Source organism: Centropristis striata, chromosome 1 (genome assembly GCF_030273125.1).
Source record: "Centropristis striata isolate RG_2023a ecotype Rhode Island chromosome 1, C.striata_1.0, whole genome shotgun sequence".
Classification (NCBI taxonomy): Eukaryota; Metazoa; Chordata; class Actinopteri; order Perciformes; family Serranidae; genus Centropristis; species Centropristis striata.
The window spans coordinates 20,065,499-20,086,582 of record NC_081517.1 but is presented as its reverse complement, the minus strand read 5'-3'; the positions used below and the strand labels follow the sequence as shown (position 1 = coordinate 20,086,582).

At 38.1% G+C, this 21,084-nt stretch overlaps 1 protein-coding gene across 1 annotated transcript in view; it reads left to right on the top strand.

Annotated features, from left to right (window-relative positions):
- grin2ab (glutamate receptor, ionotropic, N-methyl D-aspartate 2A, b) overlaps positions 1-21,084 on the top strand; it is a 125,325-nt gene that overhangs the window by 15,417 nt on the left and 88,824 nt on the right. The window contains exons 3-4 of the mRNA XM_059334075.1: positions 9,841-10,065; positions 11,960-12,118. Coding sequence (XP_059190058.1) covers positions 9,841-10,065; positions 11,960-12,118 — 384 coding nt within the window. The remainder of the gene's footprint in view (positions 1-9,840; positions 10,066-11,959; positions 12,119-21,084) is intronic.

Below are 21,084 nucleotides of genomic sequence, written 5' to 3'. Positions count from 1 at the left end.
ACATCAATGTTAAACAAATAAAAATGTGATATTTCAAACAGGACCTTTCCACCATATTCCGCTGTCGAATGAAGACAACAAACATTTGTGTTTTGCAATTCAATGTCTGGGTGGGTGGATAATGATGCACACTGCGCGTAAGTAAATGCAGCGCTATCTCTGGAAAATATAAACCCTGGTGCTCCCAGGTCAGGAAAAGCATATTTAAGTATATCATGTGAAAGTGCACCTGTATTAAGAATATTCAGAGTGGATGCACCAAAATTGCCTTGAATTTAAAACCAATTCCTTATTTTATTTAGTAGTTGTAGTAGAGGTAAAAGGGCATTCGTGAATAGTTATGGATTATGTTGTGTTTGTTTTTCAGTTGCTAAAATCTCCATATCTAAGTGTTCTGTTGCTGTGCCTTCAAATTAAACATAACAACTGCTCCTTGTTCCAGTATGATATTGCAAAACATGTTTGCGAAAGTGCAGTGAGTCATTTGATTCAATATCAAATATCTTTGGCATTTGGTTTATTGACAACCTTTCTTGTACATTTGATAAAATACAACATATCAGAGATTGTCAGGGATTGTCTGACATTAAGAAGAGGGAATAAAAAGAAAGAGAAGAATTCATTTTGAATAAACAATCAATATATTGTTTCAGGAAGCAGACATGCTCAAAAGTACCTATTCATTTTTATCTGTAGGTCAATATAAAACCATGAGCACAAAATACTAAAGTAAGAGTTTCAACTGTGCTCTGTTGACAGGTTTGTTTTTTTTAAATGTTGGTTTTTGTATTTTTGTAAACTTCACTTAGTGTGTTTTTATGATTTGTTGTAATTTTACCATCTACATCAGTGAAAATAAGTACTTGCCCTTAATGATTTCTCAACATTTATTCACTGTTTTTCAAAGTGGGGGTCATGGAACTTTGATATATGATATTTTATATACACGATTGCCCATTATGTTGGAAATTTTTTGTTTTCAGACACAACCCTTTGTTAATTGTGGATTAATTTTCATTGTGATTTGTTTGAAAGAGATTTGAGAGGATATACACTTTATCTGTAGAGAATAAATCACAGTGTCACAATCATTTCATGGAAAGTGGTAAAAAAAAAATTGTATTCCAACTTTATGAACAACCGTGTATGTCTTTTAATGTCTTTTATAAGAGAATACGCTGTAATTAATAAGTAGGCCTAACAAAAGAGAAAAATTCTATAAGAAAAATATTTACCATTAATATAACTTTGGAAAATTAAGACAGAAATTTAAAGGAATGTTTATAACAGAAGAAAGGCTGATTATTAATTATTAATACAAAATAAGGAATATATATGTATATATAAAATAAATGTTATATTTGACATCATAATATACACATCATTTTAATAGATTGCACGGACGCCACAGGGGGGGTCCCCACCAGAGAATAATGCTGTGTGAGGTACTTGGAATGGCTGGAACTCCTGGATTGATAAAATTAAAATAAAATAAATCACATCACAAAAGACGACAGTTTTATGTCATGGTTCAAGAATCCAAGATACTTAAAATTGTAAAAGTACCCGGGAGCACTTCCATGTAAAACCCTATCTCTAATTAAATGTGATTGTCCCCCATTGGAAGCCTGCGGAGCTGTGAGAACTGACACCTGCCAACCTGACTCCAGCTTTAAGCCTCTAACCAGCTTGTTTTGTGCTACTTGAAGGTTGTGTTTTTGAGTTTTTGTTGGGGTCCAGTACATGGATTAACAGCATGGTTGAAATGGCACCGGATCAATAAACCCTCCAAATTGTAGAGCTGTCTGCTTGTTAAACCGCACTCTCTTGTTTTCTATTTCTCCACGTGTTAAATACAAAAGATGTGACCTGTGGGTGTGGAGGATTTGGAGTTGTTTAAAGCATTGTCCTGACTTTTTTGACCAATCAGCATCAAGTAGCGCTATTCAACAAACCCGTGCATTAACAATCCTGAAATCTGATCATTCCAGCAACAGAGCACTGTAGCTGAACATGTCAGCTGCAAGTGCAACATTTCAAGTGACTTTTAATATCATTTTATCAGTTAAAAGTGATTAAATGCTAAATGACAGCCGGGTGAATGTTAAGCAGTCAGTATCAGAGACACTTATTTAAACTAATTAAACATAGATGGAGTGTGGAGTGTGTGTGTGCTGTGTAGTGTGTGTATATATTTACTCTTCAGCTAGACTTTCTCTCCAAAATCCCTCTCTAAACCTCACATTTCTAAAATGTTATTCCAAAGTTTATGTACATATCATAAACCCTAAACACACAAACAAGTATTTTAAGTGCAAACATTGTATTCTTGCAGCATTATATTCAGTCTTTCCCACAGTGTCTGTTAAGAGTTCCTCACAAATCATAAACATGTGCACGTGGTTAACAAAATCCGCTGATTCTTTTTTTGTGTGCAGAAAAGTTGCCTGTTTTGCTGTCACGCATTTACTTTGATTTCTGTCTGACTGTTTCAAATTATTTAATGGATCTAAAAAGAAATGTAAGAAAAAAATGAGCTTTGGATTGAGAAGTCATGACTTACCTAAGGTGACTGATGACTCCTTATCAGATGACACTGTACTATTTTTTTCTGTTAGTAGACACGATGTGGCTAGATTTTGATGAAATTGCTACCTTTCAAAGCTGATTTGGGAAAACTGCTGCCAATTTAAAACTGAAATATACACAGAAAGCAAGAAAAATGTTTTTTCCAAGGATTCCACATTTCTTTAAAACATTTTCAAATATGTGCTTGAAGACGTCACATCACCATCTGCAGTGTGTTTTAATTTTTTTTTACCCAACTGAGACACAACTTAGCACAGACTGCCCGGTAATGTGACAAGCTTGGCTAGCTTCTCACAGTCATGTTGCAGCCAAATAAAACTAAGAAACAATAAAGGTGGGTGGCCGAGTCTTCTTTTAACTTCTGCACACTATGTATCTTTCCCAACACATAATAACGAACAGCTCTGCTCTAAAGGAGACATTAAGTCCACACCACGAGCGAGGAAAGTGAACCTTTCTTCCTCAAATCCCCTTTATTCCTTTTTTAATGCTCTCTCGACCCAAAACTTTGCCTCGGTTATGACTTTTATCTGATGTATCTGAAAAACAAAACAACTTCCAATTTTCTGATACAACAGAAAAAAAGATATATGTAGCCTTTGTATATATCATATTCAAACACACACTGGCTGTAAATGTTGCCAATGTTGTTAAGTAACATTGTTTTGCAAATATAAAACTGACAGTACTAGACAACATAAAACTCACTTGATGTGCATATTGTTTATCAAACAGTTGCACCGGCCTGGAAGCACACTTTGCCTGTCATCTGAGACATGGCTTGCGTGTGATCAGTGAAGTGTGCCCCTCTTCTCCATGCAAATGCATTTAGCATTTAAAGGAGGATTGCACACATAACAGGGGGAGATTTGATAAAAGCGGCTGACTGCACATTCTGGTACACTTATTAAGTCTCACTCCATATCTAAAGGGTCAGTTTTATAAAGAAAATTCTTTGACTCTACGGCAGAGGTGCAGATTTGAAATGGTATGTTAAAGGAAGGTTGTGGTGGGGGAGACGAAAATTAATAATCCTGCATTCTGCAGAAATCACCATGACAGCAGAAACATGTGTAGGAGAGCTACAGTGAATTATTTAGAAATGAGAGTGACAGCTTCTTAGAAAGAAAAGTAGTGCAGGGATAATACAGAAAGACAATATTGCAGCATTTTATTTCCTGATTTTCCCTAAATTCAAGTTGGATGGAGATGTGGTTTTGTGGTCATTTAACCTGAACTTGAACCTGTGCTAATGCATTACGCTACACTTGACATGTAGTTGAAGTTGCATGTATTTTTTAAAGACATTTCATGTTTAATGAGTCCTGCTGCATTGGTTTTATAAACCTGAAAGCAATTTTATAGTAATAGACGTCTAAGTTATTTTCTCTGTTAGTGTTTAATCAGGGACTTCGTAAATGGTTTGGAAACGTGACATTTAATTTGATGGGAATTCAGCATCACTACACCATTTTTACTTATTTTTCTGAGCTTGATTTCTTTCATGATTTATTACCCCATCGTATCCCCATTTCACCACTGAACTGCATCTTTGGAGATGTTGTTTATATGCAGAATGCACCTAAAAGACAGTCCCAGTTACTGGTAATTAGCTACTGCTTTAGTAAATCAGACGCTAATTTCATGTAGATTGCGAGTGCAAATATGTACATAAATCTGGCCCTGACACTCAAGAGTTTGGAACTCGGTATTATGGGGATTAACAAACCAAACTGAAAATAAAAAACATTTGATGATGGAAAAAAAATATTTAAGACCACTAAGATTAGAAACTGCAGAAAAATAGGGTGGCAGCTGCTATTCAGTGTAACCTCAGTGGCTGAGGCACAGCACACAAAAAAGTAAATGTTGTATTATATTATTTAGCCTTGAGACTGTAGAGAGCTGCAGTTATCTCATATAATGCAATCGTTATATAGGTTTGTACTGCAGCTTTGATGCAAGCAGCAACCATTGGGTGTGAAAAGTGAATTCAGTGTTGAATAGCATTGAACCTGCATTCTTTGTAAAGACCAGCAGGGGGCGACTACACTGGCTGCAAAAAGAAGTAAAATTATCATTGTCTATGAGAAATTTACCCTACTTGTCACTTGATTTATTACCTTAGCAAACATTTTCCTAACAAGTTTGTGGAATTAATTACAGCATGATGTTCATTTTGGAAATTACACTCCCATTTAGAGATAGAAATATATTAGATAGATATATATTTTTTCTATCCTATTTTTTTTAAATTCTGTTTCGCTTCTTCTCTGGCATTTGACAGACTGCAAATTAAGATGTCCATTGTGCAAGGAAACGTGTTTCTATTCTGTATATGACAATAAACTTTGAATTGAATTGAGAAAATGGGCGATAAACTACTTTGCTATTGACACTCCCACAGCTTAGTGTGTGTTTTTGTCTTTAAACTTTGACCCTTTCAGTCTGTTTTCAGTTCATGAAAGTTAATTGTAACATTTTGCTGGCTTAAAACACACATCCTTGAACTACAAGCTAGTGCTAATGTTAGCTGATAAGTTAGCATCATCCTCCCCAGCTCCACCCTCTCGACCAAATATGGTTACTTCTGGTTCCTAGACAAAAAAAAAGATGGTGACAGCCAAAATACCAAACTCCAGGCTTCAAGATGGCAGTCCATAAAACATAAGAAGCTGTCAAGTCAAGTCAAGTCAATTTTATTTATATAGCCCAAAATCACAAATCACAGATTTGCCTCAAGCTGCCTAAGGTCTAAGGTTTAGTGTTTAAGTTTTACTTTTTATTTTGTTAAAGAAATGCGCAACATAGCAAATACTAACAATAAAATAATTTACTCGTGTCAAATTCTCCATGGTCTCTTATCAAAATGTTTTCAGCTTTCAACAACTTTTCACAGTGACTGGAAAATGTGTATACCTGTATTTATAGTATTAACAAGTGAATGGACAGTGGAAAAGTAGAGCAGATTGTGGTGCAGATGGTTGAAAAGTTTCTCTTTTTATTTGAGTTTTATTGTAAGTAGTAAGTATCCACAGAACAAACGCAAGTCAAAATACAGTACAAAACATGTCGGTACAACTGGATGTCCCGATCATTCTTCAATGGCTCTGTATGTGTTTCTGTGAAAGGTCTTGTAAGCAGTCCATTTGTCCCATTTCTCAATCAATTCAGATTGTTGAATTCTTAGTACATTTGTCAGTCTTTCCATTTCAGATATCTCTGCAGTTGTTCACGTTGGATAATGAAAAATGTCAGTTCCTTCGGTTCAATCGTTTCTCTTTATTAAACCAGTAAATAGAAAAGCAACTCTAGGGATGGCAGCGCATTATTTTGACCTGCAGTGAGAAATACTAGTCACACGTAACTCCAGTTCTACAAATATGTGTGTAGCCCTCTAACTACTCTATTTTTTATTGATTTCCAATAATAAATATGCATACATGTGCATAAAGCAGCATATTTGTCTACTCCCATGTTGATAAGAGTATTAAATACATGAAAAATTTCCCTTCAAGGTACATTTTGAACAGATGTGAAAGTGTGTGATTAATCTGCGATTAATTATGGACAATCATGCGATTAATTGTGATTAAATATTTCAATCATTTCACAGCCCAGTATCGCTTTCAGCTCTACACATGCATCATCGCTGTTTTCTCTCATTTTCATACAAACATGGGTGTGATCTGTATTTTTCTCTCCACACAGTCCCCAGTTTGTCTGTTGAAGTTCGGGAAGGATGTTTTGATTTTGTCCACAGTGAAATCTGGCTTCATTCACTATTAAAATCCATCCAAACTGTCTGAATTAATTCTGTTGTTCATGAGGAAACTACAAACGTGTGCAGCTCTTTTGTGAGCCTACAAAGGCTGATTGTTTGCTATTCAGAAGACAGATTTTAAGGTGGAATATTTCTTTAAGATATTTTGGGGAAAACATAACCGCGAGCCTAATTTGTGTTGTCATCTAGAGACACTATGTAGAGCTGCTTCATTGGCGATGACTGAAAGAGTGAAATTGTGGACTGATAGATTTAAGCAATTACACCCACATGAGCTTTATTTAATAGGAGTTAGGGCTAATATTGTTGAACCAAAAAATGTGCTTATATCCGAGGAGAATCACTCTGGGTTGTGTTACACTGTGCACAAAGACGTCCTCTGATTCATTGTCACTGAAGCAGCTTGAGGGCCTCTTGATGCCAGCTCCCATTTGAGCATGGGTTGTGTTGTTTCTAGCTTTGACAGAGACATCATTTTCACAAATCTAGATTTAACTTTAGCCACGAAAATAAAAACATTTTTAGACAAGACTAATTTGCTGCTTCGGGGCAAATTTGTACAATTTAGGATATTAAGATGAGCACAAACAAAAGCTCCCGATGTTTTACTGCAGTAAATCAGCTATTGGGTACTCTTCTACCATTAAAAGAGATTTTTGAAGAGTTAACGCCCTTGGCAGATACTAGAGAATTATGCTGCTGAATATTGTTACATTATTAAGATCTTTCTTTTTTCATTTTTGTGGAAATATTAGCATAAATGCTAACACAGAGGGAAACTGTTACCTCTCATGACATTTCTCTTTGGAGGCTTATCACAGGAGTCAGCGGATCTGATTTTAGACATAAATGCAAATGCTGCAAGACAGCGGGAACATTCAGTGACCCAAAGTTTTCCAGTTAGGTTGACCATTTAGGAAGCTGTAGCCCAGCACACGCAGGATCCTAGTTATGTTAGCTCTGATGCTAACTCCAGGGAAAGTTAGTGTAATCTTGTCCCATTGGTTGGAGCTGACACTAATTTCCTGGGACAGGAGTGTAGCGGTGTGTGATTTAGCGGCTTATGCTAAGTGCTGCTGGAGCTGCAGGCTAGTCTGTGGGCACCAGGGCAGAGAGAGCAAGCTGGGAAAGTACTGACTTGACTAACTGGCCTGATTAGACCGGGTGTGAGATGACATGGATCAGATACACACACTAACCCAGCCGGAAAGACAGATTGACAGAATTAGAGAAAGAGAGTTAAAAAAAAGAAGAAATACATTAAGAGGAAATGAATAGATAAAGATGATTAGCATACACGGATGCAAAGTTAGAAACCGGGGAGAGGGCAGGATGAAGAGATAAAGAGACAGTGGGTTAATTTTGTGGACGTGATGTTTCATCCTGGGGTGTTTTTCAGCTCTGCTGGACTGTGGTGGTGTAAGAAATTGGCTGAGATGCAACGTAGCATTCGCATCATGGTTTCATTAGCTCTCATTCAGCCCAAGGCATTTCACACTGCATTTCCTCTACTCATCTGCTTCTCTTAGATCTGCTCACATTACAGGAAAAGGTAACACAGAGTAAGCTGAAGAAGGAACGGGAGCTTAAACTCCTCTGTATTAGGCTGGAATTTGGTTAGGATGTAGAGTTGAAAGAAATGTTATTTTTCATGTCGGTGAATGGTATTGATTGATGCAGACATTTGCGTGCCTTCAGCGATTTGAAATGTTTCCCCTCATACCCCCATGGCTGGGGTAAATCAGATTACATTCATTTCAGGGTTATTTTATCCATTAATAGCTGGCACTTTACTTTGAACATTGCCTACAGGCATAGATTCTGTTCAAATAAAGGCAGACAGTGGAAGAGAGATTTAGGGCGTCTCACGAAGCCTGATTAGTGCTTAAGCAAAAATAAAGTTAGTTTTAACCCTGCTCTCCTAATGGTTGCCCACTTTGAAAGTGAATTTAGTGATTGTTGAATAGCGGAGGACAGAAAGAGGACAGTAAACTCCCGGCTCCAGTTTGTGCCTGTCGTGTAATCTTTGGTTTTGCACTTGAGACTTGCGCTAATAATTAGATTCAGGTCACATATCTGAGTCACACTGTTTTTTATCAAAGATAAATACAAGCCACTCTTTGAAAAACCCTGCGGGTCATTTTACAGCACTTACTGCAGTTTTGAAGACATGTTCAGAATACACAAGACTGTTATATCCCGATGATCCGAGAGCATATTCTGTCCACAACACTGTAAAGTCGATTTTTAGCTCACAAGGAGTGACTCAACTTCTTTCAAGCAAACAAAGATAGCAAGAAGTGGGAGTTCTTGCTTTTCTTGTTGGACCGAAGAAAAAACATGCTTTCAAAAATATAAAATAGTATAAAATAGATGAATAAAAATGACAAGGAGTTTCAGTTTTGTTATCAGCCCCACTGTGGGAACACACCTTGTGGGATTAGAAAGGCACGAGAAAAGACGGTTACTGTATAAACACCTCGAAGGCTGGTTATCCAGGATTAATATTTTGTTGATAAGTTTTAAGCAGCTCATGAAGAAAGCAAATATCAGTATTTTTACTTTGACAGTTTAGGAACATCAAACCACATGACAGTGTAGTAAAAAGTAAATGTCTCCATATCCACTCTCATCAGTGAACAAACAAAAAGATTTAATGGGGTAAAATTAATGTAACGTGATGCATTATAAACCATTTATTAATAATGAACTAATTATTAAATTCAGAAGTTTGAGCTTTACAATATCCATTAAAATAATGTTTAAAGATGGTTTACAAACCAATTTGCAATCATTAACAAATATATAAAATGTTATAAAGTGTGCCTTAATAGACTGTTAAAATAATATAAATTCTGCTAATAGTTAGTAAACATTATTTATTAGCATTTTATTTATCGCTTACAGTAAAATAACTTAATGAAACTATCAATTTCCCATTTATCAGTGATGGTTGTTGTAAAAAAAAAAAATTGACAAAGGCAATAAATTGAACATTTAACTCACCTGACTGATCAGCTTTTTCCGCCTGGATAAAATATGAATTTGATATAATATTCATTATCATTTTATTTGTCGCTTACAGTAAAATAACTTAATGAAACTATCAATTTCCCATTTATTAGTGATGGTTGTTGTAAAAAAAAATTGACAATGGCAAAAATGTAACATTTAACTCACCTGACTGATCAGCTTTTTCCGCCTGGATAAAATATTAATTTGATATTGAGATATTTTAATTTGTCTTTGTTTCTTGGCCAATTTAATCAAATCTCTCCCACTTCCAGACCAATCCAATCTGTTTAGAGCACCTGTATGTTTTATTATAAAAAAAATGCCACTTTTGTATTGATAATGTATAGCAAACGGGAGCGATATGATATATTTCAGTGTCTGTACTTTGTCCCAAACTGACAGACTGTCAGTGGTTCTTTGGGTAAACTTGTGGTGTTTGTGTGTGTTTTTAGGGTATGATGGGTGTAGTGGGCTGGATGTTGCTCCTACTCTCCCAGATGATGGTGCCTGTGGCGTCCCAGAAGCCTCCAGGTCTCAGCGTTGGTGTGATCATGGGCCAGACGCGCCACATTTCCGATCAGGAGCTCCGCCCACCTCGGCGCCCTGACGATGCCCTTGACATTTCCGTGGTAATACTGAGGATCAACCAGACAGACCCCAAGTCTGTGATTACACAGGTGAGAAATGCTGTGACACAAACACACACGCACGCACGCACGCACGCACGCACGCACGCACGCACGCACGCACGCACACACACACACACACACACACACACACACACACACACACACACACACACTCACTCACACACACAGATTCTTGTACTTCTATCTTTGTGAGGGCCCTTGCAAGGTTATAATAGTTTTGGATTTTTCATTAGTTTTTAGTTAGTTTAGTTTTTAGTTTTAATATTGTTGTGATTTTTTGTTTTCAAATCCAGTTAGTTTTAATTAGTTTCTAGAGTGAGTTTGCTAGTTTTATTTATTTATTTTTTTTTTTTTAATGCTTTAGTTTTAGTTTAGTTTGTATTAGTTTTAGTTATTTTTGTAATGGGGTATTTGTTGGGTGGGAGATTAAAAGAGATCACAGTAAATTTTGCCTTTATTTCCTTTGCCTTATCCATCTTCATTATGTATGAAAAAAGTTGACAAAGACGAAAATGAAGGACACCTTCACCATAATTTTAGTTAGTTAGGGCCCGAGCAGGCAACGACCTGCGAGGTCCCTATTGTATTTCGAATGATTATTTATTATTATTATTATTATTTTTTTTATTCTTCTTCCCAAATGATCGCATTTTTCACTGCCTGAACATACTCCAAAACTCATGAAACTTTAAATATAAGTCACACATGGTGAAAAATTTTAGAATCTGTTGTCATCCTGAATTTCCACCACTAGGTGGCGCTATAATAAAGGAAAACGCATTTAGGCTAATAACTCCCACATACTTTATCGCACATTCAAAAATCTTATATCCACGCGTTCACTGAGTTGTGCCGAATCTCGTGATATAGGCCACGCCCATTTTCGCCTAGAGATTTTTTCCGCAAATTCGCGAAATGTCGCAAACCTACTTTTTCGAACTCCTAGGCAATTTCATCGTTTTGCACCAAACTTTGCACACAGCATCTATGGACCCTCATGACAAAAACTTATTAAAAGAATTTTGATAACCCAAAGAATACTCAAGTTATTAAATAACAACTTCCTGCAGGTGGCGCTATTATCAACACAAAACACGAAGTGTTGCATATCTCCACATTGGTGTGTCTGAATGACATGAAACTCAGGTTACTACTTCCCCATGAGCCCCTGAGGCTCGCTGAAAATTTTTGGGTGATGACCACTAGGTGGCGCTCTTTAAATTGAAGTATTATATATCTCCAAATTGGTTGGTCGGATTAACACCAAACTTGGTATACTTATTGTCAATGCCCTCCTGAGGATAACCCTTGAAGATTTAATTGATCGGCCCCTAGGTGGCGCTCTGGCGGCAGTTTAATTTAATAAGTGCCACTGTGCCCAGACCATAAGACTTAAGGCAATGAAATTCATAGGGGTGGTGTAGACTGGCCCCTGTAACGCACAGACCCCAACTGCAGCATGCCCCGACACGCGTGTACTGCGAGGGCCCGTTCAGTACTGCGCGCAGTCCTAGTTTTAGTTAGTTTTGTAACCTCGCAATACAGTTTCAGTTAGTTAGCGTTTTTTTTTAATTCAGTTAACGAAAATGTTTTTTCAATTCTAGTTTCCGTTATTTGGTTTTGTTTTTGTTAATTATCATAACCTTGTTCCCTACCCCCTTACCCTAACCTTCGAAATGTCCAACCCTAACCTAACATAAACCTAATTGTAACCTTTACCCTAAAACAAAGTCTGAAATCTCAAAAAATCCTTGAAAGAAGTGAGGAATGAAATGTCCTCACTTTGCAAAAATGTCCTCACATGTTCCGGTCCTCACTATGTCGGAAGTACAAGAACACACAGACAGTCTACACTCTGTGTCTATAACATACACACACACAGGGTTGTTTGACACCTGTGTTTGTTTCACCGCTTCCCAAGGTGTGTGAGCTTCTGACACGCACTCGTCTCCATGGCCTTGTGTTTGCCGATGGCACCGATCAGGAGGCTATTGCCCAGATCCTTGACTTCCTCTCCGTTCAGACGCAACTTCCAGTCCTGGGGGTCCACGGAGGCTCCACTATGATTATGGCAGACAAGGTGAGTGGCCGTGACACATGAAAGCACACACACAAAACACACTCCTGCTTTTTTTTTGGCATACATGGTGTTTGTGTGATGGAGATTAGGGACTTGTAATTCCCTCCTCTCAGCCACCTTTAAATGTAAAAGGTCATAGCTTTTCAACCTACACGTTTTCTCAGATGTCCTGGCACGTTAGCAATTAGGTCAGACACTTATTCCATTGACAGACTTGGTATTTAGAAAGTCATTCCACCTGAAACGCAGCTCACAATTCAGCATAATCCACTAGGCTACAGCAGGAGAAATGACAAGCTCCATAAATCACTATATATATATATATATACAATATATTTATATATTTTATAAAGCGTCCATTTAAGAGATATTGTGTATATCCTCAGCTGGTGGAAATATGAATGTGATGATTATGATGTAGTGTAAAAAATGTTACATTTTCCATCCTGTGGTATTTTAAGCTCTTTTAAAATTGATATTTCAAGGTTGTTTGAGTGTTTCACTTACGTCATATATAAACTGTCCGAGGATGTTGTAGTCAGCATGTTGTAGATTAAAATGACACACTAGGAGGTTTTGGAAGCTTGTTTATGCTATCACTGCTGCTCAGTTGGATTATTTATTTTTTGTCTAAGCACCAGTCGAAACACTGCCAACGCACTGAATTGATGACTGGTATCACCCTCAGCATTATTATGTTAAATAGTCCTTCAAAAGGTTACACAGTGCAAATTTAAAAGTATAGTTTTCATAAGGTCAGGAGAAGTCTTTGCATAGAACATTCAGCATTCTCTGGTACATCATTTTTATTTCAATAGATGATCAAGAATTGTTTAAATATATAATAATGCATTTTCTGCTTGGTCTAAAACTGGGCTAAGAAAAGCCAAAAAAGAGAGAGAGAGGGATCATGTATCACGTCTAGAGCTCAGTGGGACGCCAGAAAAATAGATTCCCAGTTTAAAAAAGAAAAGAAAAAAGAGAAGCTATCCTTTAAGATTGGATTTTTGTTTTATTTTGGTGTGATGCTCAGTGCAAAGTTGGGGATGTTCATCTCTTTCTTGGTTGAATTCTCTCTCTGGTACTGACTCTGTAGACCTCGCTAACTGACAGATAGACTGAAGGAGCTTTGATAAAAACACAACTGGTTCTTTAGCTTTAAATCTCTCCGGGCATAGCAGCCAAAACACAGGAACCAATAACTGCTACAATACGGCAGCCTTTTGAAGTAGAAGTTGATGGGGGGATGCAGTGTGTGTGTGTGTGTGTGTGTGTGTGTGTGTGTGTGTGTGCGTGCGCGTGTGTGTGTGAGAAAAGACTTGAAAAGAGAGAGAGGAAGGTGAGAGAGAGAGAGTTGTCTTTAAGGTTAGAGGAGTGAGGGTGCAACATGAAGGTCACTGGCTGGAACCTCCCACTGAGAATATAATGGTGGGGAAAATAAATAAATTGTGTTTTTCCCGCCTTCAATCGTTCCCGTTGATGTGGCATTAAACGAGGTACTTAACCCCCGACTGCTCTAATTGAACTGCTCAGTGGCCAAAAGTACAAGAATGCGGTCATTCTTAGCAGCTCCCAGGTGTGAGCGTGAGTGTGTGTGGCCCGTAACTAACCAGCACCCCGCAACTCTTCCTGCAGGCCTGTCCTGTAAATAAAAAACTATTCCTGCCTGGTTTGAATTAAGGGTAAAAGCAGCCCAGTGGCAGGCAGGTACTGAGGCTCAGTAAGTCAGCAAATCATAGAGAAAGCCTTGTCGGAAGATTGATATTTTTCCTCAAGTTCTGATGTGCGTGTGGTCGTTGTGGTTCTCATTTATCTGCACCTGCCAGAGGGACAGAGTTCAAATATGTGGGGAAAAGGTGTGAAAGGATTTTGATGATTTTCTTTCCCCGTGTCCCCTGGGTCTAAATTTGAATAATTCCTTTAATAATTTCATATGTTTTGTTGTGTTTCCTGCAACTAAGCAGTTTTTTTTATTAACTGTTGATTAAAGCCGCTGTTGGTAACTTTTAAAAAAATACGTTTTTGTCTTATTCAATAAAGAGTAATACATATAATCTGTGAAAAAAAAACGTCCTCCTCCTGTACTCCTAATTACATTAGCAAGAATATACTGCGCTCTAGAGAAAACAACCAATCAAAGCTGAGAAATGTCTTGAACGCAGCTATCAATCATGTCCATGACTGCTCGTGAACTATGGTCTGTCAAACTAGGCAGCACCGATCAAATATGAATCAAGATTCTGTTCCTGCATTGCCTATTTCTCACCTCAAATGTTTTCAGAAACATATTTCAGTGACTGTTTGGCTGTAAAATAATAGTTTGTGACCTGGTTGCCATTCTAAAAACTGTTGATCGTAAACAGCAGAGAGGGGAGGGAGCGAGCTGCAAGGGGAAGTCTCACTTTACTTAAAATACTGGCTGTTTTTTTGTGCCTTTTCCAGTTTCCTGCCTACTTCAGCTTTAATTTTGGATTAAACAATTGATTGTCAGATGTAGAAAACCCAGTAATGCTGACCAATCAGTGCAGACTGGGCTTTTTAAGAAGGGGGCTATAAAGAGACACAAGCCACGTTGAAGCATTTCAGATTTTTTTTTAACATTAAACCATGTCAGCACGCTCTGGTAGAAACCCAAAATGCAACTATGAAACAGAAAAAAAATTAGCATAATATGTCCTCTTTAAATGCTAAAATAAAAAATGGGTTCATATCTGCACAATGTTGACATCTGAAAAAATGCTTACTTTTTTCCCAACCAACACCGCAAACATAACGATATTTTAATCATAATGATATAAAGCAGATAAAACCAGCAAATGTTTACATGTGAGAAGCTGCAGTTAGTCATTAATGACAGGGAAAAAAGGCCAAACATCTGCTGAGAGGATTAATTAATTATCAGAATTGTGGCACTTTTTTCCTGTTGATTGATTAATTATGCTCCTATCTTGCCTTGTGACAGAGCCAAACAGGGCCATTATGGAGGTGACGAGGACTCTCAGTGAGGTTGACACATGCGCTTGACACTCACACAGTGGGGATGATCTCATCACGCTGACCCTGCTCTACTGCTCTCGGCTATATTTGCTCCCAATGATTTCAGAATATGACATGCATGTAAACTGCAATGGTGTGAAAAGGCGGAATAAAAAGCCCAATGAATGTACTTTGCTGTGAAAGAAATCTGACTTCATGTAATAGTGTTCGAATGCTGCTTTCATACCTGCTGTCAGTGGTGTGGTGGGAATCTGGAGGATCGAAATAAGTCCCAGTGGGCTGGTAACAATTCAGCCTGATTACTGTGGGCTAACAAACAATATTGTGCTTTCTGCAGCCTGAGCAGGCAGAGCCTCGCTCTCCCTTTCCACATACACACACATGCGTTCTGTTAATATCGCAATCAAGTCTATAATATAGGAGTGAAATATGAGCAGCTCATCCTCTGTTACCTTGGTTATCCTGGCTCAGCTCAGTAGTCTACACATGATGTTTTAGATGGAGAGCTAAAAGAAAAAGAACAGAAAGAAGAAGAGGGTGCCAAGAAAATGCAGAAAAATAACTCCAGCAGGCAGGCAAGTGCTCTAAAATAATGGATATACGTGGAGGTGGGCAGCGCAAGTGTGAAATACTTGGTGTTAAAGCAGCATTAAGCTGCCAAGATGCAAACTTAACTGTCATGATTATGTCATATTTCATGTAAAGGCTTCATTTCCGATCACATAAACAGGAGCAGGCAATGCAGGCATCCCTGAAAACTGTGATAAACAAGATTGTGGAGAGTTACTGCAACCACTCCTCAGGTTTTAAAAAAGACAGCTTTTATGGATCAGGTACAGCACGCGGGTTAACATACAGTGGTGCCACAAACATGTGTTGTGAAGATCAGACTTTGATAGATCCCTGTTGGTTAATAAAACAGGGTGCCCACTCACATCTGATTGTCATCCCATTGATTTAAAGCATTGATTGACTCTAATTTCACCTTCAAGTTAACCGCTAATCCTAGAGGTTCACATACTTTTGCCACTCACAGATACAGGTGCATCTCAATACATTAGAATATGATGGAAAAGTCAATTTCCAGTAGTTCAAGTCAAACAGCCCCAACCAAGTATTGAGTCATACAGATGGACATACTTTTCAGAGGCCAACATTTCCAGATTAAAAATTAGTCTTTTGTAATATTACTTTTTTTTTGAGACACTGAATTTTAGGTCTTCATTAAATGTAAGCCATAATCATTATAATTAGTAGAAATTAAATACATTAAGACATTTCATTCTGTGTGTAATCGATCTATAAAATGTTTTATTTTCACTTTTTGAATTGAATTACTGACATAAATAAACTTTTCTATGATATTCTAATTTACTGAGATGCACCTGTGCATAATATTGGAATAATTTCCCTCAATAAATAAATGACCAAGTATAATATTTTTTGTCTCATTTGTTTAACTGGGTTCTCTTTATCTACTTTTAGGATTTGTGTGAAAATCTGATGATGTTTTAGGTCATATTTATGCAGAAATATAGAAAATTCTAAAGGGTTCACAAACTTTCAAGCACCACTGTATAATTGTTCTTTCATGTCAGCTCATTTTGACCAGCAGAGCAGAAACAGCTTTTCTGATGCAAATCTTCAAACTGCGTATAGAAACGTACTGATGGAAACACGACTTATGATCGGAGCATGTCCATATCAATGGTTCGTTTTACATGACATCATTGTTCCATCAGAATAGAGTATTCAAGAGAGCCACGTGATCATTGTCTAGATTTTCACACAGGGTGATTTCTGAGCTCATTTCTAATTTGTTTATCTTTTAGAATATATTCAACAGCTCCTCAGTTGAAAATAAATGTCTTGATTTTAAGTGGGGTCAAACAAGTGCTGCTGTTGTTTAGTGGTGTGTGGTCTGGTTTCCAATTACCAGGGCTGGACTTGGCCTTTGTTTTGCCCTAGTCAAGATTTTGCTTTGGGATCCACTTCTTAACCGTTTAATCATTTCTCCACCTTATTGACTCCATTAATATAATTTTACAATAGAAGTGCAGCATCTCTACATATTTCAAATTAACATACTCTGTATAAGAAGAAGCTTCATAGCTATGGTATATTTTTCCTTGGAATACCAGCCCTCACCAGCACCACCTTACACGGTTTGTCCACACCATCATTTATCTCCCGGGCTGAAATTAAGTTGCAGTCATCTGCTGCCTGCTGTACACCAAACTGCAATTCACATGAAGTAGACCCCAGACCCCCATATCAACAGCTTTCACAGATGTTTAGCATGAACAGGCTTGGTGTGCAAATGTCCTCAGATTACTGCACACACACATGCACACACACACACACGAACGCACGCACACACACGCACATCCACATATGTAGTAATTGTGACTGAATAAAAGAAAGAATAAGTGTACAAATAATAACCTACAGGCTTGTGTGCTTTGTTCATTGTATCTGATTTAAAATAAACATTGATTTAGGAACCTTGCTGACAACATTATTGCTTTTGCATTCCAGTGTTTGTTTTTGCCTACACCGTACTTCTCCTTGTACCTCTGCCAAAAATCCGCAATGTCCAAAACAAATTCCACCCAAATTGGCCCAGCCCGAACAAATCAAAGAATAACCCATTTGTGTTGGGCCAATCTCATTTTTTTTCCTAAATGAAAACAAAAAAATCAATGTCACAACAGGTCCAACCATGCTGCCTGTCTCTCTCTCTCCCCCTCTCTTTCAATCTTCCCCCAGTCTCTGCGTCCTTTCCTCCCCTATAGTGCATGTCAATGTGGAGCAGTCAGGAATAATCTATGGGAAGTTGGATGGTGTGCTGTGAGGAGGGAGACACATTTAGGGAACACAGAATTGATGTGTTGAGAGGGCATGTGAAAGCCCAGGAGAGAAACAGGATTAGTTTGGAATGTTGTACTTCCATTACAGAGGGTTGCGCTTGGGAAATAAGAAATGTTGTTGGCTTTACCTCACCCCACATATGCGCTCACTCATTCCCCGCCAACCTTGTTCATCTCGTCTTTTGACTTCCTCCCTCTCGGTGTGTGGGAGATAGCGGGTGGGGGTTGGGGGGTCACAGTGCGTAGCGTAAGAACACGAACATGCTGAAATGGAAGGTTGTGAATTAAACATGCATGTTCTTTCTGCTTTGCTCTGCCACTGTGGTGGGATGCAACCCTCAGTGTCTGTGTACTCGCATGTATGTGTGTGCACGTGTGGCTGTGTGTGTCCCAGCCTGGGATGTCCCATATCAGTTGGGGCCATTTGCCCGGGTTCTCTGCTGAGTCGCTTTAATATTAAACACCTACTCCCCTCACCTGCTGTCACTTGCAGAAGATACAGCACACTGCTGTGTCATTCACTCACTCAGTCCTTCCCCACTTTCACCTCCAGTGTTCTCCTGCTCGGCAGCTTTTACTCCCTTCGTGTCTCCCTTTCTCCCCCAGCCCAGTGTCTCTGTCCTGTTTCCATCTCCATCTCTGCTGTCACTCCATCTTACTCTCCTGTTTTGAAATGTCTCTGAGTCTTCTTCTGTCTTCTCCCACTCTCGCACGGTTGTTATTCTCCGGTGGCTCAGGTTGCGAGAGGAACAGCCAACTACGTTAGAAGGCTTTTCGGGAAATCTTGCTTGCCTTGAACCAATGTGACGCAAGATTAGATGATGAGTTTGTGAGAGAGAGAGAAAGAAAGGGAAAGTAACTAGGTTAATATGGTTACTAAACCAGACTAAAGTGTTAAGTTCTGTTGTGTCTGCTGCTTAGGTTCTCTGGCTGCGTTTACACCACAGGTATTCATGGCCAGTTCCTTCTAGCTTAGCTGGGCACCGCTCAACACAACTGGCTGTCTGTGAGAATTCCAGTGAGAGATCATGTCCTTGTCCCTGCTCAAACAACTCCAACTACCTCCATTCTAAGTTTGTTTTTCCACTGCATGCTACAACTGTGCTCAACTTGACTTGCTTTTTTTATTTGGTTTTCCTTAAGCAAAAGTTGCAGAAAGTACCTGGTACTTTTTTGGTATCACCTCAGACGAGGTTTTAAGTGAGCTGAGCTGTAACCAGAAAGTGCAGTTAAGACACTGCAGACCACCAATTAATCAGAGTGAATCTTCACTGGCACAGACCTGACATTTTTAAATTTGCCATCAATAACAACCACAATTTGTTTATTCACTCAGTCTAGATTTTAAAAAATGTCAGGTAAACTACACCGTACACAACGCTTTATAATTGTCACAGTGCAGACCTTCAATTGTTTAGTTGCTGATTAAAAGATTCAGCGAGAGTCTGGTTGAAGGTGATGTCAGCGCAGTTTCATAAAGTGGTTATGGCAGTCATCATGGTTAGTTTACTGTCCGCTGTGGAAAACAAAATAGAGAAAAGGACTTCAAAAAAGTGGAACAAAACCAGACTTGAGTAGCTACTACAGTCCTGCTCATATCTGTCCCAAAATAAAAGCTGTACAGACAGCCGTCATTTAGCTAAGATGAGAATTATATCTTGCTTTTTGAATTTGCATTAAACAGGGTTTTTACGGGGGTAAATGCTCAGGACAGTTTCTTTCCTGGACACACTGACATCCCAGAGTCTTCTTGTCACTGTGACGGTTTTATACAAAAATGTGTCTGTTTGTTGTGTGTGAGTTTTAACTACTTCATTAGTAAACTAAAGACTAAAACTTAGACTAAAGTCCAAAAAGTGTATTTCCAAAAACAGTGATCTATTTCTTTAATTACTGTCTGTCGAGTCATGGCAATTTTGACATTTGCGTTGACTGATCACACTGATCAAGTAGGCAACAGAAAGTTACCAACAGAAGCAACAATTTCACTGCCAAACAACAAGAACAACATTGTTTTACGAAAGCTGTAACAGCAAGAGTTTTCAGATTCATCCACTGTGTCGACAGAGGGCCAAAATGTTCAGAAAAAGATATGTCAAATTGAGTTTACTTAGTGTGCACTCCTGAACTCTTATTGGCTGGTTGGAGCACCATGTTGAGGGGAGTTAGAATAAACAACAGAATATACTGTATAAGTGACCCATATTGTGGGTCATATGGCGGTTAACTTCGAAACAGCTTGCATTATACTGTGTATATGAATATCACATAGACTTGGTGAACAGACATTGACTTAACCTAAATGCACAATGAAATCTCCATCTGTAGTAGAAACAAACATCTGCCAAGTTAGCTCTCAGCTAACTGGTACAGCACATCAAAGAGCATCATTTATGTTGTATTGTACTTCCCCCATGCAAAAAATAGAATAAAATGTGATAAAAATGATAAATATATATGTAGACACCGCCAAGTAAATGCTTTATACAGTAACATTTCACTGTTTCACATGCCAACAAAATTGAATAAGTGGATGATGTTATGTTGTAGATATAAAATAAAATATTTCCTGTTGCAGAATTTCCTATTTGACTGAGGCAAAGAGAGAAAATCTAAAAATATCTCATGTGTCCATTAAGATGTTAATAAGGACTTTGAATTAGACAATTTCTACCGAATTGGATTATCACCATGTCCACAGTGAAACATTGGCATGGACACTGATATTGTTGTTCTTTATATACTTTCTTTTATACTTTTTCTTTGTATGTATGTTCAATATTAATAACTATTTTTATGAGCCCATTCACAGCCACTCCTAACTTACTCTTAGGCTGCTTTTCCTCCCTGTCAGTGAGTCAGGGTTTTTTAACATGCACCTATCAGGAAGCTTATGAGAGTCAGTAACGCAAAAAAATCTGCGTTAATCAGCCACCAGATCCGAACCACAAAGCGACAACTTTATGCAGTAGCACAATTGTCAGGATTGGGGAATGAAAATGCTTTTGAATGAATGTTGTGCTCAGTGGTTGATGACTCATCATTGTGCCAACCCTAATTAGACTGCATGTGTTCCAGCCACCCATTTTATCTTCTGAA